Source organism: Perca flavescens, chromosome 16, assembly GCF_004354835.1.
Source record: "Perca flavescens isolate YP-PL-M2 chromosome 16, PFLA_1.0, whole genome shotgun sequence".
In the NCBI taxonomy this organism is placed as follows: Eukaryota; Metazoa; Chordata; class Actinopteri; order Perciformes; family Percidae; genus Perca; species Perca flavescens.
The window spans coordinates 14,531,109-14,556,895 of record NC_041346.1 but is presented as its reverse complement, the minus strand read 5'-3'; the positions used below and the strand labels follow the sequence as shown (position 1 = coordinate 14,556,895).

Sequence of the window (25,787 nt, the reverse complement as noted above, 5' to 3'; positions counted from 1 at the left end):
TGAAAAGAAAGGAGCTGAGGAAAAAGGTGAGGAGAGGTGATGAACGGAAAGGGTATAAAACAGAAGATGTAAAAGTAGGAATTGGGATGTAAAGAAAAGTCGAGCATAAAGTGTTTGGGAAGCAGCAGAAGTATGAAAGGGCGTGAGGAAAAAGAAATAGTTAAATATTTTGGGAAACAAATTCACTTCCCTGTGTGTAAAATATAGAGTTTAAGCTGTAATGGGATTAGCATAGCTCAGCATTAAGACTGAAAGCAGGGGAAACACCTAGCCTGGCTCTCTCCAAAGTCCAACACTAAAATTATTAAACTCTTAAACTCACAAATATGCTTATGCTAAGTCAGGCTAACTGCCTCCCATCTCCAAAGTGACATCACCTTTATTTCTGTATTAAAATCAGGATTTGATTACACGTTTGCTATGATCTTCTGAAACAGTGCAGTTAGAAGTGTCTTGTTTCAATTTGCTTGCAGTACCTCATCATTAGAAATTAGAAAGGGGATGTCATCACTTTTTTTTTTTTTTTTTTTGGTCACAGGTCACTTTCTCGGCAACAGTACAGTCATTGATGTCCTTCGTCGCCAGGGATACGAGGTGGAGCACACCCCTGCTGGGCAGCCGGTAAACAGGTAACTGTACTGCTCAAATGCCCTTACACACACACACACACACACACACACACACACACACACACACACACACACACACACACTCGCGTGTACAAAATTACTGAAATTTATCCTCCTATCCTCCTAAATTTATAAATCCTATCAAAATGATGGATTTCTTATAATTTTACCTTTATGCAAAAAAACTGCCAACAATCCTTTACTGTAAATCCTTCAAATTGCAAAGTAGTGTTTGCTATATTTGCCACTAAAAGGGAAAAAAAAAAGCTTTAGTATCACTAATGACAGTAAATGGTAAATTGCTGGTGAGCCTGCTTCAGGTACAATTTCGGAGATAAGACAAACTTTACATTTTACAAACAACCATTCACCAATCTTAAAATCAACTTTAAAATGATTTATAATAAAAGGCATATTGGGTTAGGTGAAGTAATTTAGGGATACATTTGAATAATAATTTTCCATAAAAAGCAGTTGAAGTGTCTGAGAAACAAGAGAAGACAGAAGAGACTGACCAAGAAAATAACAGAAAAAGTGAGAAATACAGAGATGACAGATAAAGAACTCGGCAGACAATATAATATTTCGCCATAGTTGTTGCACATTATGATTTCTTCTGAAAACATGAGTCTATAAAACTGCAAGGCCCATATTTTATCACTTAAATGGGTGTAAGGTTTCATGTCACAGCCACATTATACAGGGCAACCGCTGCCTCATGGCCCTGACAGGAATATAGATTTCTTTCAACTTTTTCACTGACTGGATTTCAAATGGCAAATAATTTTCCAAATAGGCACAACTCCATAGTTGGTCTGTGTTCATTTGCAGACCCAAAACAGATGTTCAAGTTCTGCTTCGGTCTTTGTGAGAAATCTGCAAATAATAAAAATCTGCTCTCAGTTTTTTGGAGTACTCTCTTACTCTCTCCAAGTGTCCCTAAACATGAGTATTTGTTTCATCACCTCATCATAATTTTATTTATTTACCAGCAGTCAGCTTAACATTACAGTAATTTGCAATTTGTTGTTACCATTCATTTGAACTATTGTGTTATTGTAAGTCTGAAACAGGGAAGCTGTTAAATGTATCCATTAGGGATACCTTACTACCGTACCGTACCTTTCCATGTATTAGTTTTCCTTGTAAGTGGCATCGTCCGCCAATCCCACACTCGATTTAACGTGCAATGCTGTATCCGATCTTTTAAGTTACTGCTAATGCAGACCAAACTTTTGATAATGCTGCTGCTTCACGTGAAAAGTGTTCAACTAGCGAAACACAGACTGGCTATTTCTGTGAAACAGTTACAGGAAAAATTTGTCAAAAAAGACGCACACCTCCAACTTCTCAGCAAGGTAAGTAACTTTACCGCACCCTGCCGCTGTGTAGAAAAATGCAACCATTAAAAATGTGTGTGCAGCCAAAGAGGCTACATATATAGGCAGTATAAAATCAAATCCACTCAAAGGCATACAATACTATACTGAATATGAGGTGTAAAGCAAATACATTATCCATTACATAAAAATGCCTGTGAAACGTTTTCTACAAGCAGTAATGTACTTAAAAATACAAAACAAAAGTATTTTTTGTAAAAGGAAGTCGGATTGACGGAGCTGCAGTCCCGTATGTGTAATTGAGTATGTGGAGTCAAAGAAGTGTGGTTTGGTGGTGGAATAGCTGTAGGGATCTCATATTTATATATATATTTAGTTTAAGGGAAAAAACATGCTCAGTGATGTCCCTTATTCACTAGGGCTTTCTATTTTTTTTTCCACTATGTAGATTGTAGTGCAGATAAATTGGACAAAATCCCCACTGGCCACCAATGAAGTGTTGTTGAAAAGGCCAACATAAGCAGAGCTCATACCTCCTGCTGTGAAGCATGTAGTGCAGCCTACCATAGCACACTGTGCGGGTGGCTATCTCAGTGCAGATCTGTGTTCTTGTGTGTGTCAGTGAATGAATGAGTTAATCTACTTTCACACACCAACTCTGTGTTTGATGCAAGTTTATGAGCCTGAGGTGTATGGTGATTAAAGAAGATAGTTACTGACCTCATTAGAGGTGGCCACCAGCTTGTCAGAAGCAAGAATGATTTTTATTTAAAAAGATGAGTTTTGGGTTTGCGGGATACTTTCCATTCCGTTACTTTATTTTGTTTCTCCAAAAAATCGTGGATATGTTTTCTGTTAGACTGCATGTTAGATCTTGGAAAGTCAACAGCTTTCTGTTCTTGCATAGCAGGAATTCCTCTCTCTCCTCTCCTCTCCTCTCCTCTCCTCTCCTCTCCTCTCCTCTCCTCTCCTCTCCTCTCCTCTCCTCAAAGGAAATTTGAGCATCTGTAGCTCTGAAAATGTTGTAGCTTGCCCCTTCATGGAGAACGGCAGCTGTAGTCATGCTGGATTTACAACAGTTACAGTGGATTCCAAAGGCAGAGTCACAGCGAGAGAGGGAAAAAAAAGCCAAAATGCATCACAATGTCCACAGAAACCACTCCTGCAGCATTATCAATTTCTCCGCCATTAATCCATTTGTTCAGGATCTAATACTCACAGGCAGTTGATATCTAAAACATTTATGGTGGAGGATTCCACCTGAGGTGGCTTAGCTGGTCTCTCCAAACCAAATTCAATTATGAATTGGCCTGAATTTGGCCCATATTGGAATGTTGCAAACTTTCACTTTCATTTACCATGCACCCCACTGACAGGGACATACATTACAAAAACATAGAGAAAACCAAATATTGCTGAGACTTACATTTGTCTGCTGTAATTTGCATGCAAACAACACAAATCTTAAAGTTACAGTCTTTGCTGAACTTACAAATCTGCTGCAGGTCCTAGTTCTATAGAAGACATTTTATTCCAGAATTATTCATAATTTTTTGTCGGCGAGATAGGTCAAGTCCCACATGCTGACATCAAAGGTCACATTTAACTGTTAGGCGTAAACAGCACATGCTGTAACAATAAAATCTCGTTCTACCTTTTTCTTTCAAACGTATCTTATGTTCCTGTGATGTGCACCCTCTAGGAGATCATCATCCAGACCTGACTCACCAGGGTCAGGAGACCATGATGAGTCCCCTCTTTTGGAGCCTTTCCTCCACGAGCTCCCCCACAAAGAGGACGATCAGGGGCATCCCCTGGAGGACGATCTGTTACCCCACATGCTTCTGCCACCGGAACTGCTGGAGAAAGCAGAGAGGAAAATGCTGAAGAAAAAGAGGAGGAACAAGCCGAAGAAACAGCGGCACCGGCATTTTAATGACCTGTGGGTACGCATCGAGGAGAGGTAAGAGGACAGGAAGGGGTGGGGGGTGTGAAAGGATAAGCGTACATGGTGTCTTGTTTCTTAAATACTTCTGTCATCAATGACCTGTCCGTCTCTTTTGCTATGAAGAGGGGATGATGATAAATGTAGAAAAGGTGAGAGAAAAGGAAAGGGTTGCGAAAAGAAAGACAGAGGATGTGAGAGGAGAGAGGGGAAATTGGAAGTGTGAAATGCAGTGTTTCCACCTGTATATAGAATAGAACTGACACTTCCTGGTGTGATGCCACAGGCTCAAACAGCCAGCATATCACATCACCTTACTCTTCATGCAGTCTGCACACATTTCACCACATATACACACGCACACACACACACACACACACACACACACACACACACACACACACACACACACACACACACACACACACACACACACACACACACTCTCCCTGCAGTGTGGTATGAGTCCAGACTAGTTCCTAGCTGGTATAAGTATCTCGGATGTGAAAATAGCTGCCTGGGAATTCCTACTAAGTATCCGGTTTTGGTCTCACAGTAGCTCCAGGCAGGGACTAACCGGACAACAAAACAAGCTCACCTTTCAGACAAAAAGGAGACCTTTGCACAACGTATGGTGTGCCGTGTAGAAACTTACTTTAGTTTGGTGTGAGGGCAAAATGTTATGTTGTCATGGATATGATTGTGCATTTGTGCAGGAAGCAAAAAGGTTAATTTGACACTACCTTCATTTTCTACTCCCACTTATCCTGCTCAGAGTTGGAGGCTATTCCAGCATGCGTTGGCGAGAGCCTATAATCTATTACAAGGACAACACACATGGTCAGACATTCATTGACACCTACGGGCAATTTAGAGTTTCCAGTTCACCTGACTTGCACATCTTCCGACTGTGGGAGGAAACCAGATCACCTGAAGGAAACCCACTCAAGCACAAAGACAATGTCACACAAAAAGGCCAGGAGACAGAGCAAACCACTGAGCCACCTTGCCAACCCCTCACTGACTAATTGTTTTTTATATATATTTTACAGCTGTTTGTCAAAGCAAATTCATTTCAACTACATTTATACCTTATTGTCTCATTGACCCATTAAGGAAATTTCATTAACTGCACAACCATCAGCCTAAATGTCAAGGTCTTCAATCAAGTCAAATATTTTTATTTGTGTATTATTTTTCTTTTCTTTTATTTGACTCCTGAATGTGCATGTGTTTGCATGCTGGAGTCAACCATCTTGGACTCTTAGTTTGTGTGGAACATACGGTAGAGCTTGTTTTCTATGGCTAGTATTAACATTATACAGATGGAGGCTGTTTACACTGGAACGTAAACTCTGGTCCTGTCATAGCCATAGGCTACCATCACACATGTCATTTGAGCACAATATTTGAAATCTGTGGTTCACATTTCTAAAATGTCTGCACAAAGCGATGTTACTTTTCTCAATTCTTCCTCTACAGTTTACTCCCACAGTCCAAAGGCATGCAGGTCAGGTGAATGGGATAATATAAAACAAGCATGTTTCTCTGTATGTTTCATTCTGAGAGACTGGATGCTGGGATAGGCTCAACAGTTCTGCTATAGGTTTAGAGTGTAAGCAGATCTGAGTCGCTTTATTCCCTGTATTAGCAGATGACAAGTTGGAAACGAACAGTGCAGTGTGCTGTGAGTCCTGCACTATGGCGAACCACATGTGAAAGAAACAGGAGAAATTAGGTTTGGTGTTGCAGGCTTTTTATATTAAATTTTACCTCGTTAGTCTACAATTATGCCAGTGATTTCTCAATCAATAATTACAGCTAACCTGCGGTTAAGGGTTTGCAAAATTGGACCTGTGCAGGACTCTGCTCATAAGCATCTAGTGATTTTTACCTCCATATAAATATGTATTTTGTACTATGTATTATGTACAGTATACACTATTCCAAATTAGCGATGGAAAAAAATGTCCAACCATGCAGCGTCTGTTCTTCACGGGAACAGAGGGGGTTTGTGAACGTTTGTGTACTTTATGTCTGCAGAAATGTTTTCTCTCCTTCTGAGAGACCCTGTATTTTGAATGGAAAGGAAACAGACTGTTTGTGTACACATGTTACAAAGTGGACACGGTGCATGTCTTTGTATATTTGAATGTCTGAAAAGGTGGCTGAGAGAGGGGGAGTCCAACAAATAGAAGCAACTACAGCGCCACAGTTCTCTGTTGTGTTTGATGCCTGGCCACGGAGCGATGTGCCCCACCGGGTTTCCTTACGCCTCTTCAAACCTAAACTAAACCTGCTTCGTAACTTCTTTCAAAAATCCTCATATTTTAGACTTTTAAATATTTGCTTCAATAATTTACAGAAACTTTAAATAAATAAGTCTTGCTGAAAATGTACTAGTTAAGTGTTCTGCTTGGTCTGAAATAATTTTTCATATTAAAATGTAACTATAGCCTGAAGCTGCAGGCAGTACAGCCTTGAGCTAACATCAATCAATGCAAAGCATATATGATTTACTCCAAGTATCTGTAAGTATCGGAAACACTATCAGTCAACGTTCATTTTTGAGGGAAACATTTTAATATTCCAGCTCAGCATTTCAAACTGGCCATTACCAGAGAGTTTAATATTCTAACAAGCTCCTGTTTGATTCTGGAGAGGACTGTTAGTCACTGGAATCTATGTGCTGTTTCCTATTTGTGTGGTTGTTCTCTCATCCATCACTGACAACTGACAACACAGCATATTTTGGCCATCTTATTTTGACTGGCGCTTAACCCTCCAAACTTTTCCAACTGTGTCACTACTTCAGCCAAAGAGCAGTCGGCTATCCAAATTGAAGCTCATTTGTCCACAACAATTCCTCTAAGCGTACTCTCATTTGTCTGCAGAGAGTCAGGATGAGGACTGATGATATATATTTAGGGCTGGGAAATAATTGAATTCCTTGTTAAATTATGATAGACTTATTTTTCGTTATGTTGAGGCTTGTCAAAATATCTTTCCCAATAAAACATAAATCCAGTAAAAACAAAATACTATCTTGCAATCCCTTTACTCTAATATTGGATGCCGTAATGCTGTTGCAGCCCACTGGTATGAGGAGATCCTGATTTCAGGAACTTGTGTGTTTGTTTTGCCTGGCCTCGTCCCAGTCAAAGCCACACAAGCAAGGCAGTCTCTGCATCAAACAGGATAGCCGAAATGATTTAATTGCCAGACTTGTTTAGAAAAGGACAGATAAAGAGAGACAGACAGGATATATAATATTGTGAGAGAAAGAGACTAGAAGCAGACTAGGCTGATTGGCTGTTGGTTTATAGCCATGAGCTGATCAATGAGTTGCCGCCCAGGAGTTTTGTATTTGTAAAATCTCTGCTGATTGGTCAGTGCTGTATCAAAGGATTCCTTTGTCAAGAAAAGTTCCTTTGTAGCCAACACCATCATTAATATTTCCATTGTTTTTTCCTGCAGTCTGCATATTTTCTGCAATTGTGAACGTTACGGGGATGTAGAGTCCTGTTCTTCTGTAGAATACGCCATGATTTTCCTTTCAATGCCAACGAACAGTGAAGTAGCCCAGCAGTGCAGAGAAAGAACAGAATGCTGCATGTTAAAAAAAAAGATTTGTCTGGAAATAATAAGGTGTTACCAAGTCCACTGTAACTCCAGAAAATGGGGACATTTTTGAGTTGAGCCCAAAAAAAATGATTAGTCACACACACTGTCTCAACCTTTTTTTGAAATATGTTAATTCAAACTGGACACCCAGTTTTGCAATGCAAATCACAATTAAAGCTCCCATATTATGCTCATTTTCAGGTTCATAATTGTATTTTAAGGTTTACATGCGTCAATATTCAACGCTCAGAGCAGCTGCTCGACCGAGGGGCTGTGAGCTGATGTAGAGTGAAGAGCAACATTGTAGGGAGTAGTATTAAACAACACAACACAGGACTTTCACTCTTTGAAAGTTCACTCTTTTTTTAAAGTTACATAATTACATTCATTGTGTGAATTTCTTAAAGAGCGCCATGAATGTAAGTATTTTAACCCAAACCACAATCTTTGCCTAACCCTAACCAAGTAACCTTTGTTTTGTTTGAATTCACAACGGGACCCCAGAGCATTAAATAGTAATTCCAAGGGGTCCAGACCACGCCAATAGTACCATATGAATAGATGATAACTGCCTTCCGAACCTACTAGTAAGTGTAGCAGGCCCTTTCTAACCCATATCCTTAACACTGATAAACGCTGATAACACCCATTGAATGGAGTGAAAAAGTCATCACATTTGATTGACGGCGGCCTGGCAACATGAAGAAACTTTTCTAACTTTGGCAGAAGATTGTGTTCATGGAGGACCCCATCGCTCATAGAAAGAATCTGATGTTGAAAATATTTTTAAGAGATTTTTTTAATCTGATTTGTCTTTTCTACTCTTTTGTCTTGTCTTCACAGCACTATGGTCCAGTCTCCACCCCCCCCGCTGGTTCGCATCATCAATGGTTACATCACAGTGCAGCCACCTGACAGAGCTCACAGCCACTACAACTACCAACCCACATCTTCGGCGTCGACCACCTCCCTGTCCTTACCATCTATTCATGTCTTCCTCTGCACATTGCTTACAGTGATCCCACAGACCTGGACTGCATTCCTCTAATGGAGCATTAGTTGGAACTCTATAAAAACAGTCAGCCTTCATGTGTATAAACTCTCACATGTGGTGGTTTCATGTATCAGCTCATGTAAAGCAAGGTCTGATCATGTATCAAGACCTAGAGGAGGCCACAAAAGTGTGGTGACTCTCAGAGACCGTTCACGATAAAAAAAGCATGGAGAAAGGACGTGAAATCAGCTCTAGCTGTCGGGTAACAGTACACTCCATGGATGTTAAGTTAGATAAAGTTTGTGTTGAATGGTAAATAATGTCAATAGAGCATGTCTCTTACAAATTGAGGCCTTGATGAGCATGTAAGTTTATATAACGTTAGGTTTCTTGGAACATAAAGGTTTCATAAGGTTTCAGTTATTTTACACACACACACACACACACACACACACACACACACACACACACACACACACACACACACACACACACACACACACAGCAGGAGCGGGTACACAGAACGCATCTGAAAGACAAAGCGAAAGCTCACAAACAGGATGTGTTATCCGGACATCTCTGACATTACACATCATGTCAGTTCCCTTAGTGTTACAATAGATACTCAACATTCAAACCTCTGAGAATATGAGATCTTACTGGAGCGACTGTTCAGTGAATGAACACGAGAACATGGCTGAAACTATTGCTGAATATCAAATACCTTCAATAAGTACAACTAGAACCATATGTCCTTTGTATGCGTGCGTGTGTCTGTGTGTGTGTGCGCGCGCGCGCGCGTGTGTGTGTGTGCATGCGTGCGTGTGTGAGAGAGAGACAAACAAAGTCTATCAGCTCTTAAACCCACCTGGCCTTACAAACAGAGGTTTTCTCTTCAGACTGTAAATTATTCTTCCATTTTAGAAGAATTTGTTTAATGTTGCATAAATGCAGGAGGGGTGGGGGTTGTACATATTGTTTCTAAATATTATAGATGTATTTTAGAATTATAAAAAATTTAAAATTATGAAAAGTTTTGTTGTTGTTTATATAAATATATAAATAGATATGCAGTATATTTTTGAAAAGAAAATCAGGAACTAACCACCATAGCCCGTGTCATGTGTCTCACTGAAATGACATTTTTGGAAGGGACATATGATTGTATTGTACTTGATGTATATCAGTGTTATCACTTGCTTTGCAGTATGTGTCTGCTGAAAGGATTCTCCTTACGCCTGTGTTTTTTTTCACATAGAGATCATTTGTTTAATTTATTTAACTTTTATATTTTTGCTGTAGGCCATATTTTTGCAGTCACTATGATTTCCAAATGTGTTATTTCAAATGTGTTCAAGTATGATTTCAAATGCATATGATGGTCATAATAATTCAGTTTTAAATACATAAGGCTGTATACACAGATAGGCCACAGTGCTTTAGGTCTTTCACATTTCACTTATGGTATGAGATGATTGTAATAGTATTATCATGACAACAATAAAATATTTATCTAGATTAAAATCACATGTTATTGCTCATGCTTGCCCCATATACAAATCGGTGGGAAGTCAGTGATGACCTAGTCTCGACGGATATTCTGCTGGATGTCCCTCGCCTTGCAAAACTCGTTTTGGGAATGACAACAAACTTAGAGCTATGAAGCTATTCGCTGAAAATGGCAAGTTTCGAAGAAAACAATTGTGATTGGTTAAAAGAAATGAAAACAACCCAGAGCATTTTTTCTCCTATCCAGGAATGTATATGTGGAGGGGCCAGAACTTTGACCCAATTGCTGGGGAGATAGGTCTGGCAATGCAAGACTAGTGATGACCCAACCTGATGCGCCAGATGTTGTTGTTTTCACAAATGCATTACATGAAGCCTGGCAAGATGGATTTTTGTGTGATATGTGATCCCTTGAATTTCGAGGATTTAAAGCTGCTATGATCAATATTTTCATATTAACAATGCATCAAATGATTATGTGCAATATCAAAGGGGTCACTTGTAATGACAACCCCGCAGAGAATTAGCACCTGACTGCAGTTTCCCTGAGCTCTACATAGCATTTTAGCATATTCTACCTGTTTATGGTTTTGGTTTGTGAAGATAATGGAGCATTTAGCAGGGTCAGCTATTTTTCTCAGGAGTTGGTGGAGACCAAAAACAGATCTATAAATAATAAATAACATGTTCCTCATCCTGCACATTCATAATAAAAAAAAACGAAAGGAACGAAAACTGACCGGTAGATCGAGAGCTTTGCCTTCTGGCTCAGCTCTCTTTTCGTCACAACAGTGCGATAAATTGAATGTAATACCGCACCCGCTGTGCTGATTCTCCGACCAATCTCCCGCTCCATTGTCCCCTCACTCGCGAACAAAACCCCAAGGTACTTGAACGCCTTCACTTGGGGTAAGGACTCATTCCCTACCTGGAGTAGGCACTCCATCAGTTTCCTGCTGAGAACCATGGCCTCAGATTTAGAGGTGCTGATCCTCATCCCAACCGCTTCACACTCGGCTGCGAACCGATCCAGTGAGTGCTGAAGGTCACAGGCCGATGATGCCATCAGGACCACATCATCTGCAAAGAGCAGCGATGAGATCCCCAGCCCACCGAACCGCAACCCCTCCCCACCCCGACTACGCCTCGATATCCTGTCCATAAATGCTACAAACAGGATTGGTGACAAAGCGCAGCCCTGGCGGAGGCCAACCCTCACCTGAAACGAGTCCGACTTACTGCCGAGAACCCGGACACAGCTCTCACTTTGGTCGGACAGAGATTGGATGGCCCTGAGAAGAGACCCCCTCACCCCATACTTCCGCAGCACCTCCCACAGTATCTCCCGGGGGACCCGGTCATACGCCTTTTCCAGATCCACAAGAGAGTAAAGATCTGGTCTGTTGTTCAACGACCAGGACGGAATCCACATTGTTCCTCTTCAATCTGAGGTTCGACTATCGGCCGAACCCTCCTTTCCAGCACCTTGGAGTAGACTTTACCAGGGAGGCTGAGAAGTGTGATACCCCTGTAATTGGCACACACCCTCTGGTCCCCCTTTTTAAAAAGGGGAACCACCACCCCGGTCTGCCAATTCTTTGGCACTGTCCCAGACTTCCACGCAATGTTGAAGAGGCGTGTCAACCAGGACAGCCCCTCCACACCTAGAGCCTTGAGCATTTCTGGACGGATCTCATCAATCCCAGGGGCTTTGCCACTGTGGAGTTGTTTGACTACATCAGTGACTTCCACCTGGGAAATTGACAATGATCCCCCATCATCCTCCAGCTCTGCCGCTAACATAGAGGGCATAGTCGGATTCAGGAGTTCCTCAAAGTGCTCCTTCCACCGCCCTATTACCTCCTCAGTTGAGGTCAACAGTGTCCCATCCTTACTGTACACAGCTTGGATGGTTCCCCGCTTCCCCCTCCTGAGGTGGCGAACAGTTTTCCAGAAGTACCTTGGTGCCGACCGAAAGTCCTTCTCCATGTCTTCTCCAAACTTCTCCCACACCCGCTGCTTTGCCTCTTTCACGGCAGAGGCTGCAGCCCTTCGGTACCCTGCAACCGCCTCCGGAGTCCTCTGGGATAACATGTCCCGGAAAGACTCCTTCAGTCGGACGGCTTCCCTGACCACCGGTGTCCACCACGGTGTTCGTGGGTTACCGCCCCTTGAGGCACCTAAGACCCTAAGACCACAGCTCCTCGCCGCAGCTTCAGCAATGGAAACTTTGAACATTGTCCACTCGGGTTCAATGCCCCCAGCCTCCACAGGGATGCACGAAAAGCTCTGCCGGAGGTGTGAGTTGAAAGTCTGTCGGACAGGGGCCTCCTCCAGACGTTCCCAATTTACCCGCACTACCCGTTTGGGCTTACCAGGTCTGTCCAGAGTCTTCCCCCACCCTCTGACCCAACTCACCACCAGATGGTGATCAGTTGACCGCTCTGTGTTTTGGCTGTCATGAACAAATGTGTGGGTGGGTGTGCACACCACACACACATGCACACACATACGCACACACAAACACACACACACACACACACACACACACACACACACGTACACACAGGCTGCCCTCCCCTCCTGCCGTGACCTTGGGTTCATGGCATGTTTATGTGAGGTTAATGTGCTGTGATAAGGCTGCTATTAGAACATGTTTGATGTGTGCATGTGGTCTGCCACAAACAAGGCAGCTGCTCTGCCAGCACATGTGGATCCTGCAGGAAACAAACAGGAAACCAGAGCTAACAGACTCTTTAGATGTACAGGAAATGAGAGTTAATTGATTTGTTATATCAACAGGAAAAGAAAGCTAATTGACTCGTTAGTTTATGCTTTGATTTAGGAGTGACTGTGTGCTAGAGCAGGTCATAGAGGTCTGTGTATGACTGATGTGCACAAGCAATGTTAAGACAGGAAACACAATTTATGGGTATAAATGAGGTGTGAGGTATGAGAGGTAAGTGATTCAATCCACAGAGTACTTACTAAGATGTAACTTAGCTTTTCCTCTGTCTGCTTTGTTTGATTTCTTTCATTAAAACATTGAAAAATGCTAAACAACACACTCAGAATCATGGGTAGCTTTAGTATTTTTCAATTTCTTCCTTGTCTGCAGTATTTTTTCCCCTCCACCAAGAGAGGAAAAGTTTCAGCTAATGGCTGCATGCAGAGTACAGGCAATTCCTTTGATTTTCACTTGAGTTTAATGATGAAAGTTGACCTGACACGAAGGTAACATCTGGAATGCAAAGGCCATAACACACTGATCTTATTTAACATTAACAACCTCTGAATTTTCCCTGTATGAATTATTAAGGCCTTTACCTCTGACACTTTGATAAATCAGGTAGAATATGTAATCTGTCTCGCTAACAAATTATACCTCTGACTTTTTTTCTGTTGATCCTATATGTAATGCACAACTGAACGAGCATGTGGCACGTCTGTAACTTTCATTGTGTGATTGTGTGCTAGAAAGGAAATGAGCAGAGAAGAACCATATTTCATAACTAAAGTCATAACCGTATAGCCAACGCAAACTGCACAAAAACATAATAATTAAAAACAGTATGTGCCTCTAAACGAGATCTTTCCTATGCCCTATGTAACACAAAACTTTCAAAACAACAGACCATGTAAGTCACTCAGTCATTCTTTAAAAGAATAAACAAACAAAGGTGCAGGTTGCTCCTCTAATTGCCTCCCGTTGAGTGCTTTTACTGACAGATGTTACAGCTCATTTACCATCAGAAACGTTGCACAAAGATTGGTGTGAATTCCATAAGTCAAACTTTTTTTATGGTCTTTTACCTTTTGTCCAAACTGCGTTCCATGTGTAATTCAAGCCTGTAAAGCCTGTATATTGATAACAGGTAATTCTAATTCCATATTCAAACCCAGGAGTCCATTGCCTGCAAACATGATGGACATGAATTAGCTGGAGGATAGTATTTCAACCAGAATCACTTGGATCACCTTTGCATTACTTGCACATGAAAACATGTTCTCATAAAAAATAAAATTGAAAGTATTATCTATATAAATAGGGGAATCTTAATTACGACATTCAAATCTGTTCAATCACATAACACACAACTTTTTTTAGGATCTGTTACTACATTAGCTTGTGGGGTTTTTTATCTCATTATCCCCTCATTCATCACAGTCATATGAAATAAATATGCTCCTGACTGACATCTACTCCTTAAAACACAATCAAATAAGAAAACGGGTCTTATGAAAATACCCCACACTGGACTGGAGGTGGGGTTGCCAGATTGGACAAAGTAAACCTGTAGGAATTGAAAGCAGATGTCCATGCAGACGTCTGTTTCCTGTGTAGCACAAAATTAGGTAAAAATAAAGACAAGGCATTGAAAATCTTGGGTAGTTTATGTCCTGGAAAAAATGGAATTGTACACTATTTATTGGCACCAGCTAAAGGCCTCATTAAAAATATCATGGTCCCTTGTGAAAAATTGAAAAATCACACCTTGCGATGCCGAGCTGCATGTAATGAAAGACAGAACTTCTGGACTGTATAATGACTGATTTTGTAATCTTTGATGATTTCCAATTCTAAAAAGAGACAATTATAGACTTTCTATCAATCTGTTCATTACATGATATTGATATCTTATTGCCTTTGATCCAGATTAATCAGTAATTCTCACCTTTTTATTGCTTTTATTATTTAGGACATGGCTACTAATTTCACCCATTATAACCAATCCATTAAAACATTAATCTACCCAGTTATGCTTTTGTCCAGCCAGTCCCTCTGTACATTTTGAGCCACAAGGTCAAATCACTTCTCCATTGTTAAAACAAGCCCAGCATGTTATTGTTTATCTGATGAAGCACTGGTCGATCCCTCACAGTCTTGCACAAATAAGCCTATGTGTAGAGTAAGTCTCAGTGTGGCTATTATTACTGCATTAGTCTACGAGTCATAGCAGTGTGTTAACTGAGATCCATGGTTATAAATGCTCTGTTGAGTCCTCTGTATATTTATATATTTAATCTCCTTGGGGTTAAATATATTATAATATGTTATTAGTGCAGGTTAGACCTTCGACCAATACTATTACTTAGTAATATAAAACAGAAGAAAGAAGTGAATTGTCACAATTGCAGACCTGGATCCAATAAATGCTTGGCATTTTTGCTTGATGAATGACTTCAACAATTCATTGATTATTAAAAAAAATTCTTATTTCTCAATCTTTGTATTGCCTACATCCCAGTGTTCATAGGCCTATATGAATGCATACTACAAATGAGAGTTACAGTCAAAGATATATAGGTACTTATAAACATGAATTTAAACTGATTTCATTTCAATAACGAGGTAGCTTTATGGAAATACTTAAAAGTATATATTTTCACACATGGCCTTTTTTTCAGCCTTAATTAGAAATCATTAGTTTTCTGCCTTAAATTTGTTTTTTGCCTCAGCATTCAGTGTATGTATTATTTCACAGGGGGACAGTGTCCCATGAGGACTGGAGTTTTAGACCCCATTACCTTTACATGTGAATCAAGTTTTCATAATGCTTGCTTCCTCTGCGTGAAACTGCCCACAGTAATACTCAAAACGTAAGGAACCTATTAGTCTCAGTGAATTCAAAGCAGTTGTACGGACAATGGAAGATGCATACACTATTTTGGAAATATTCAGGGATTTATTCATGTTGATTGCTGAGGTCTGTGCATCTGTTTCTCCTCCTCCATCTCCCTCTGTAAACTGTACTTTTCCACGAAATCTTTTATTCTGAATTATTATTAGTTATTATGATATTTAGAAGGTATTTACAACAACCCATTCGAAGGGCCAGGATGAGGATTAGAAAACTAAAGGCTTACTTTAGAGGGTCAATTTACATACCAATTCTTCATTCTGAAGAACAGATACATACGTAATCTACATACCTAAAATGTTGCTGGTTGCTGGCAACGCATTGATATTATTCAAAAAGCAATCTGACCGAAATGAAACACTGCCACCTGCTTGTGCTCAGGTATGCCTTTTTATTGCGAGAATGAACAGAGTGCAGAGCTCCAATGAAATGACCGTTGTGTCTCTGTGTCTGAGTTGTTTTTGTACGGTAAACACTTATATACAAATTCGGACATATCGCAGTACACAAAGCACAGGTGTAAATAATAAAATGGATGATTCCATTGTACGGCTTAGTTACAGTCTCCTATTGTGCATGCTGGTACACAGTCCCACAGTAATGGCTTATTGGGGCACCTGAATAGAGCAGAGCCATCGTTAATGTTGATAGTAGACACCTGTGCTTTTCCTGCAATGACTAGTCAAAATATCTTCTGTAAACAAATTGTATTTCTACAAGGAAGTAAGGGTTTCATGGACCCTGCCTTACTTATATTATTTATGAATTATTAGCATTTTTTCTATTCTGATGCAAGTAGAAAAAGCGTGGTAATGTCTGTACCATGCAAAAGTAAAGCTTGCTTTATAAGAAACTAATCAAAATTCTTTAATTCAGTGACAGTCTAAAATACATCATGTACCATTGAGTCTGCTGTGTTCCAATTTACCTTTTTAATGTTACCACAAAAAATAAATCAAAGATAATTAGGCCTCTTCTCCCCACTCGATACATTATGAATGAATTATCAAAGCAACTATGTAATCCTTGTACACTTAGAGTTCCACATTTTCTTTTCGGTACAAATTTTAGAGCAAAACATTGTTTATATCAGTGCCTCTCCGTGTTGGTCTGCCTGTGATTGTCAGCTTATAAACAAATGAGCCATTTGTGAGCTGGCACTACACCACAGGGTGTCACTCAGTTACAGCCCGGGTCAATGAATCCCATTCACAGGAACCATTTTTTATTGATAGAAGGAAGCCCACACTGGGAGCTCAAACTTGGAGTCATAACACACACACACACACACACACACACACACACACACACACACACACACACACACATACACACACAGGACCCGTACAGGTTCTGAGTGGGTTTGGTTGACATCCATTTTCACCCTCAATATACTCTAACTCAACTAAAAGTTACCCCCCTCAAAGGTTCTCAGATCCAGCTTCAGGAATGTGTGCTCAGGGTCAACACACTGGGAGGGAGGTCATAATGGAGTTAGCCACTTTCCTCCAACCTGATACCCCTAACTCATATTTTAGGATGCAGTTATTTTTAGATGTATTGCTCGAAAGTAGAAGGGGAAAAGATGTAATGTAAAGCATTACATTACATCTTTTCCCCTTCTACTTTTGTCATTTTACACCAAAGTATTGCAGTATGGGTGCAATATACTTACTTCTTCCTCTTCCATATGAAAAGTAGAATGTATAGATATTGTTGACTGACTGAATCCATTTACTGGATTTATGCCTCTTCAATTACAGTAATCCCTGTTCAAGAGAAGTTGCATACATTTGCTTTAAACCTACTTTGCTTTGGACAAGCACAGCAGAATTGTTTTAATTCATTACCATTCAAATCTGAAAACTTGCATTTTCCCATAATGTAGTCAATGTCAATGTATTGTCAGCTATTGCTTTGTTTATATTAACATTATAAATACTGTATATAATTGTCATAAAATGTCACAAATATTGAATTATATGTTTCACAGATAAGTGGTATTCAAAGATGCATATTCCAAAATTCCATCATCCAGAAATATAGCAAAAGGGACCAAATTAATACCTTAACATGTAATAGGAATTATTTTCTGCTGGGCTTAGATAAAAAGATACAGTATATAGTAAGCATCAGTACAGATAAGAAAATGAAAATATAATAGATAAAAAAATTGGTAATGGCAATAAGAGATTGGGAGATTTTTGCATCATCAATATTAGAGTTAAATCTGTAAAGTCAGTACTGCAAATTATACCAATTATAAAGATATGTCAAGTACATTAGAAAGGGACTGATTACAGCTGACATAAGGCTGAGTTTTATGTAAATCACTCTGCAATAAAACTGTGTGCAATGCTCCCCCTCTGGCTGTGAGCTGAGGTACTGTATTTCAGACAACTCTCCATCAGCAATCTCAGCAGATGAAGCTTTTGCTGCCTCCACATCCTGAGTTAGGTAACAAGTCATAGCCTCATGATTCAGCCCGTCAGGCAGGTCTCAGATCTGAGCTTGTAATGTATTTTGTTATATGACAAATATAACAGCTGTGGAGCTAATGCATGCTTCTGGGTAAAATATTTAAAAGATGCTCAACCACAGCCAAAGCTCAGGCCAGGATTTTTGACCACATGAAAATGGACTTTTTGAACAACATACTACACATTTTTTATGGTAGTTCGTGCCATTTTATGACATTTTTAAAACATACTATACTATGACTTCTTATGGCATTTTGAATGACATACTATGACTTTTTATGGCATTTTGTATGACATGCTATGACTTTTTATGACTTTTTGAATGATATACTATACTAATACTTTGTTATGACATATTATACTATTCTTTTCATGGCATTTTGTATAACATACTATATTATGATATTTTAGGAAGATTTTGTATGGCATTTTGCATGACATACTATACTATGACTTTTCTTACAACTTTTTATATGACATTGTTGTGACATATTATACAATTACTTTTTATGACTTTTTGTATGACATACTATACTATGACTTTTCTTATGACTTTTTATATAACATTGTTATGACATACTATACAATGACTTTTTGTGACTTTTTGTATGAAATACTATATAACTTTTTTATGGCATTTTGAAAGACATTATATTATGACATTTTATATGACATTTTGAATGACATACTGTACTAGGACTTTTTATGGCATTTTAGATGACATATTATATCATTACTTTTTATATGACTTTTTATGTACTATACTATGACTTTTTATGGCATATTGTATGACATATTATACAATGACTTTTTATATGACTTTTTTCAACATACTATACTATAAGTTTTATCCCTTTTTTAGACAAACAATACTATGGGTTTTTTCAACATACTACTATGACTTTTTTTGACAAACCATACTATGATTTTTTCACAACTATTTTAAATACCATACTAAAAGTTTTTAATCACTTTTTTGTCATTCTAAAACAAGACTTTATTTGACGTACTTGTAGCAGTTCCACTGCCGTAGACCTCTGTTCACAGACAACGACAAACACACAGGGAGGAATATTTGCCACAGCGCTTTATTTAAGGATCGCATCAGCAATGAATTGTCCCACAATCCGTCTGGAGCTCCCTCGCTCCCACTTGGCCCGAGGCTCTCGGTCGCGAGGGCAAAACTTGCGCTGTCCAGCTCACCACACAGTGTCCACGTCTCCTCTCTCGCAGTCGGCCATCCCCCGCTTGCTCCGGCTCACTACTGCTTTTAAAGGGAGAACATAATCAGACAACTCGCTGAAGCTGTAGCAATCAGTCCCTCCCTACCTGCTCACCTGAAAAAAAGTCGTAGAATAGCATGTCGATAAAGTCATAGTATAGTATGTTGATAAAGTCATAGTATCGTATGTTGAAGAAGTCATAGTATAGTATGTCAAAAAATAATAATAAAAAAGTCATAGTATAGCATGTCAATAAAAGTCATAGTATAGTATATCGAAAAGTGATAAAAGTCATAGTATAGCATGTCGAAAAAAGTCATAGTATAGCATGTCCAAAAAGTCATAGTATAGTATGTCCAAAAAAAGTGATAAAAAGTCATAGTATAGCATGTAGAAAAAAGTCATATTATAGCATACTGATAAAGTCATAGCATAGTATGTCCAAAAAAAGTGATAAAAAGTCATAGTATAGCATGTCGATAAAGTCATTGTATAGTATGTTGAAAAAGTCATAGTATAGTCCATCCATCCATCTTCCATCCAAAAAAGTCATAGTATAGTATTGTATGTCCAAAAATGTGATGGAAAAAGTTATAGTATAGTATGTCAAAAAAGTGATAAAATAGTCATAGTGTCTATGTCCAACAAAAATTATAAAAAAGTCATAGTATAGCATGTCCAAAAAAGTCATAGTATAGTATGTCGAAAAAGTCATAGTATAGCATGTCCAAAAAAATTGATAAAAAGTCATAGTATAGTTTGTCGAAAAAGTCATGGAATAGTATGTCGAAAAATGTGATGAAAAAGTTATAGTATAGTATGTCAAAAAAAGTGATAAAATAGTTATAGTATACTATGTCCAACAAAAATTATAAAAAAGTCATAGTATAGCATGTTGAAAAAAGTCATAGTATAGTATGTTGAAAAAGTCATAGTATAGTATGTCCAAAAGAAATGATAAAAAAGTCATAGTATAGCATGTCGAAAAAAGTCATAGTATAGCATGTCCAAAAAGTCATAGTATAGTATGTCCAAAAAAAGTGATAAAAAGTCATAGTATAGCATGTAGAAAAAAGTCATATTATAGCATACTGATAAAGTCATAGTATAGTATGTCCAAAAAAAGTGATAAAAAGTCATAGTATAGCATGTCGATAAAGTCATAGTATAGTATGTTGAAAAAGTCATAGTATAGGATGTCCAAAAAGTCTTACTATAGTATGTCCAAAACGTCATATGATAGTATGTCCAAAAAAGTGATAAAAAGTCATAGTACAGCATGTCCAAAAAAGTCATATTATAGCATACCGATAAAGTCATAGTATAGTATGTTGAAAAAGTCATAGTATAGCATGTCCAAAAAAAGTGATAAAAAGTCACAGTATAGCATGTAGAAAAAAGTCATATTATAGCATACTGATAAAGCCATAGTATAGTATGTCCAAAAAAAGTGATAAAAAGTCATAGTATAGCATGTCGATAAAGTCATAGTATAGTCTGTTGAAAAAGTCATAGTATAGTATGTCCAAAAAAAATGATAAAAAAGTCATAGTATAGCATGATCAAAAAGTCATAGTATAGCATGTCCAAAAAGTCTTACTATAGTATGCCGAAAAAGTCATAGTATAGCATACTGATAAAGTCATATTATAGCATACTGATAAAGTCATTGTAATAAAAAAAGTAATAAAAAGTCATAGTATAGCATGTCGAAAAAGTCATAGTATAGTATGTCGAAAAAAATGATTAAAAAAGTCACAGTATAGCATGTCAAATAAATTTAATAAGAAAGTCACAGTATAGCATGTCGAATGAACTTAATAAAAAAGTCATAGTATAGCATGTCCAAAAAAAATGATAAAAAAGTCATAGTATAGCATGATCAAAAAAGTCATAGTATAGCATGTCCAAAAAGTCTTACTATAGTATGCCGAAAAAGTCATAGTATAGCATACTGATAAAGTCATATTATAGCATACTGATAAAGTCATTGTAATAAAAAAAGTAATAAAAAGTCATAGTATAGCATGTCGAAAAAGTCATAGTATAGTATGTCGAAAAAAATGATTAAAAAAGTCACAGTATAGCATGTCAAATAAATTTAATAAAAAAGTCACAGTATAGCATGTCGAATGAACTTAATAAAAAAGTCATAGTATAGCATGTCGAAAAAAGTCTTTTTACTCACGCGCCCCTACTTGCCATGGTATTGAACCCTGAACCAGCTTTTGCATTATATGCCGTGAACTACTCTCTACACCAACTGTTCCAAAGTCATAGTATAGTATCTTGAAGAAGTCATAGTATAGTATGTCAAAAAAATAATAATAAAAAAGTCATAGTATAGCATGTCGAAAAAAATAATAAAAAAGTCATAGTATAGCATGTCGAAAAAAGTCATAGTATAGCATGTCCAAAAAGTCATAGTATAGTATGTCCAAAAAAGTGATAAAAAGTCATAGTATAGCATGTAGAAAAAAGTCATATTATAGCATACTGATAAAGTCATAGTATAGTATGTCCAAAAAAGTGATAAAAAGTCATAGTACAGCATGTCGAAAAAAGTCATAGTATAGCATGTCAAAAAAGTCTTACATAGTATGTCCAAAAAGTCATAGTATAGTATGTCCAAAAAAGTGATAAAAAGTCATAGTACAGCATGTCCAAAAAAGTCATATTATAGCATACCGAAAAAGTAATAGTTTAGCATGTCCAAAAAAAGTGATAAAAAGTCATAGTATAGCATGTCGAAATAAGTCTTTTTACTCACGCGCCCCTATTTGCCATGGTATTGAACCCTGAACCAGCTTTTGCATTATATGCCATGAACTACTCTCTACAACAACTGTTCCACTCTTAATTCTGTTCTCCTGGTGTATTTGACATCTTTGTGTTCACTGCTAGATCTTAAAATGTATCAATGCTTATGAGGTTTGAACTCACAACCGTCGTGTTGTTAAAAACAGCTTTCACCTTTTGTACCACTAACTACCCTCCACCCCAACTTCTCCACTCTTGGGACTGTTCTCCTGGCATATTTGACATATTTATGTTCACTGTTAGACCATAAAAATCACCAAACCTTGTGAAGTTTGAACCCACAACCTTTGTGTTCTCAAAAACAGCTTACACCTTATGTGCCACTAAATACCATCTAACCCAACTTCAAGACTCTTGGGATTGTTCATAGAATAGTATAGTATATCGAAAGAAAGTGATAAAAAAGTCGTAGAATCGCATGTCGATAAAGACATAGTATAGTATGTTGAAAAAGTCATAGTATAGCATGTTGATAAAGTCATATTATAGTATGTTGAAGAAGTCATAGTATAGTATGTCAAAAAAATAATAATAAAAAAGTCATAGTATAGTATATCGAAAAAAGTGATAAAAATGTTGTAGAGTAGCATGTCGAAAAAAGTCATAGTATAGCATGTTGATAAAGTCATAGTATAGTATGTTGAAAAAGTCATAGTATAGCATGTCGAAAAAAGTCATAGTATAGCATGTCCAAAAAGTCATAGTATAGCATGTCAAAAAAGTCATAGTATATCGAAAAAAAGTGATAAAAAAGTCGTAGAATAGCATGTCGATAAAGTCATAGTATAGTATGTTGATAAAGTCATAGTATAGTATGTTGAAGAAGTCATAGTATAGTATGTCCAAAAAGTCTTACTATAGTATGTCCAAAAAAGTGATAAAAAGTCATAGTACAGCCTGTCCAAAAAAGTCATATTATAGCATACTGAAAAAGTCATAGTATGGCATGTCCAAAAAAAGTGATAAAAAGTTACAGTATAGCATGTAGAAAAAAGGCATATTATAGCATACTGATAAAGCCTTAGTATAGTATGTCCAAAAAAAGTGATAAAAAGTCATAGTATAGCATGTCGATAAATTCATAGTATAGTCTGTTGAAAAAGTCATAATATAGTATGTCCAAAAAAAATTATAAAAAAGTCATGGTATAGCATGATCAAAAAAGTCATAGTATAGTATGTCCAAAAATGTGATGGAAAAGGTTATAGTATAGTATGTCAAAAAAGTCATAGTATAGCATGTCGAAAAAAGTCATAGTATAGCATGTCCAAAAAGTCATAGTACGTCCAAAATGTCATAGTATAGTATGTCCAAAAAAGTGATAAAAAGTCATAGTACAGCATGTCGATAAAGTCATAGTATAGTCTGTTGAAAAAGTCATAATATAGTATGTCCAAAAAAAATGATAAAAAAGTCATAGTATAGCATGATCAAAAAAGTCATAGTATAGTATGTCCAAAAATGTGATGGAAAAAGTTATAGTATAGTATGTCAAAAAAGTCATAGTATAGCATGTCGAAAAAAGTCATAGTATAGCACGTCCAAAAAGTCTTACTATAGTATGTCCAAAATGTCATAGTATAGTATGTCCAAAAAAGTGATAAAAAGTCATAGTACAGCATGTCGAAAAAAGTCATATTATAGCATACCGATAAAGTCATAGTATAGCATACTGATAAAGTCATAGTATAGTATGTCCAAAAAAAGTGATAAAAATTCATAGTATAGTATGTCCAAAAAGTCATAGTATAGTATGTCGAAAAAGTCATATTATAGCATACTGATAAAGCCTTAGTATAGTATGTCCAAAAAAATTGATAAAAAGTCATAGTATAGTATGTCAAAAAAAGTGATAAAATAGTAATAGTATTGCATGTCGAAAAAAGTCATAGTATAGCATGTCCAAAAAGTCTTACTATAGTATGCCGAAAACGTCATAGTATAGCATACTGATAAAGTCATATTATAGCATACTGATAAAGTCATAGTATAGTATGTACAAAAAAAGTAATAAAAAGTCATAGTATAGCATGTCGAAAAAGTCATAGTATAGTATGTCGAAAAAAATTATTAAAAAAGTCACAGTATAGCATGTCGAATAAACTTAATAAAAAAGTCACAGTATAGCATGTTGAATAAACTTAATAAAAAAGTCATAGTATAGCATGTTGAAAAAAGTATTTTTACCCTATTTGCCATGGTATTGAACACTGAACCAGCTTTTGCATTATATGCCATGAACTACTCTCTACACCAACTGTTCCACTCTTTATTCTGTTCTCCTGGTGTATTTGACATCTTTATGTTCACTGTTAGACCTTAAAATGTATCAATGCTTATGAGGTTTGAACTCACAACCGTTGTGTTGTTAAAAACAGCTTTCACCTTTTGTACCACTAACTACCCTCCACCCCAACTTCTCCACTCTTGGGACTGTTCTCCTGGCATATGTGACATATTTATGTTCACTGTTAGACCATAAAAATCACCAAAACTTGTGAAGTTTGAACCCACAACCTTTGTGTTCTCAAAAACAGCTTACACCTTATGTGTTACTAAATACCATATAACCCATCTTCAAGACTCTAGGGATTGTTCATAGAGTAGTATAGTATATTGAAAAAAAGTGATAAAAAAGTTGTAGAATCGCATGTCGATAAAGTCATAGTATAGTATGTTGAAAAAGTCATAGTATAGCATGTTGATAAAGTAATAGTATAGCCTGTCGAAAAAAGTCATAGTATAGTATATCGAAAAAAGTGATAAAAAAGTCGTAGAATAGCATGTCGAAAAAAGTCATAGTATAGCATGTCGATAAAGTCATAGTATAGTATGTTGAAGAAGTCATAGTATAGCATGTCGTTAAAGTCATAGTATAGTATGTTGAAGAAGTCATAGTATAGTATGTCAAAACAAATAATAAAAAAGTCATAGTATAGCATGTCGAAAAAGGTCATAGTATAGTATGTTGAAAAAGTCATAGTATAGTATGTCCAAAAGAAATGATAAAAAAGTCATAGTATAGTATGTCCAAAAAGTCATAGTATAGTATGTCCAAAAAAAGTGATAAAAAGTCATAGTATAGCATGTAGAAAAAAGTCATATTATAGCATACTGATAAAGTCATACTATAGTTTGTCCCAAAAAAATGATAAAAAAGTCATAGTACAGCATGTTGAAAAAAGTCATATTATAGCATACCGATAAAGTCATAGTATAGTATGTCGAAATAGTCATAGTATAGCATGTCCAAAAAAGTGAGAAAAAGTCATAGTATAGTATGTCAAAAAAGTCATAGTATAGCATGTAGAAAAAAGTCATATTATAGCATACAGATAAAATCATAGTATAGTATGTCCAAAAAAAATGATAAAAAAGTCATAGTTTAGTATGTCCAAAAATGTGATGGAAAAAGTTACAGTATAGCATGTCAAAAAAGTGATAAAATAGTCATAGGTCTATGTCCAACAAAAATGATGAAAAAGTCATAGTATAGCATGTCCAAAAAAGTCATAGTATAGCATGTCCAAAAAGTCTTACTATAGTATGTCCAAAAAGTCATAATATATTATGTCCAAAAA

At 37.2% G+C, this 25,787-nt stretch overlaps 1 protein-coding gene across 1 annotated transcript in view; it reads left to right on the top strand.

Moving 5' to 3' along the window:
* Positions 1 to 8,902, top strand: part of trabd2a (TraB domain containing 2A) — a 60,493-nt gene extending 51,591 nt beyond the window's left edge. Inside the window, exons 5-7 of the mRNA XM_028602310.1 lie at positions 539 to 629; positions 3,672 to 3,932; positions 8,382 to 8,902. Of these exons, the coding sequence (XP_028458111.1) occupies positions 539 to 629; positions 3,672 to 3,932; positions 8,382 to 8,586 (557 nt within the window). The 3' untranslated portion in view covers positions 8,587 to 8,902. The remainder of the gene's footprint in view (positions 1 to 538; positions 630 to 3,671; positions 3,933 to 8,381) is intronic.
* The last annotated feature ends 16,885 nt before the right edge of the window (positions 8,903 to 25,787 follow it).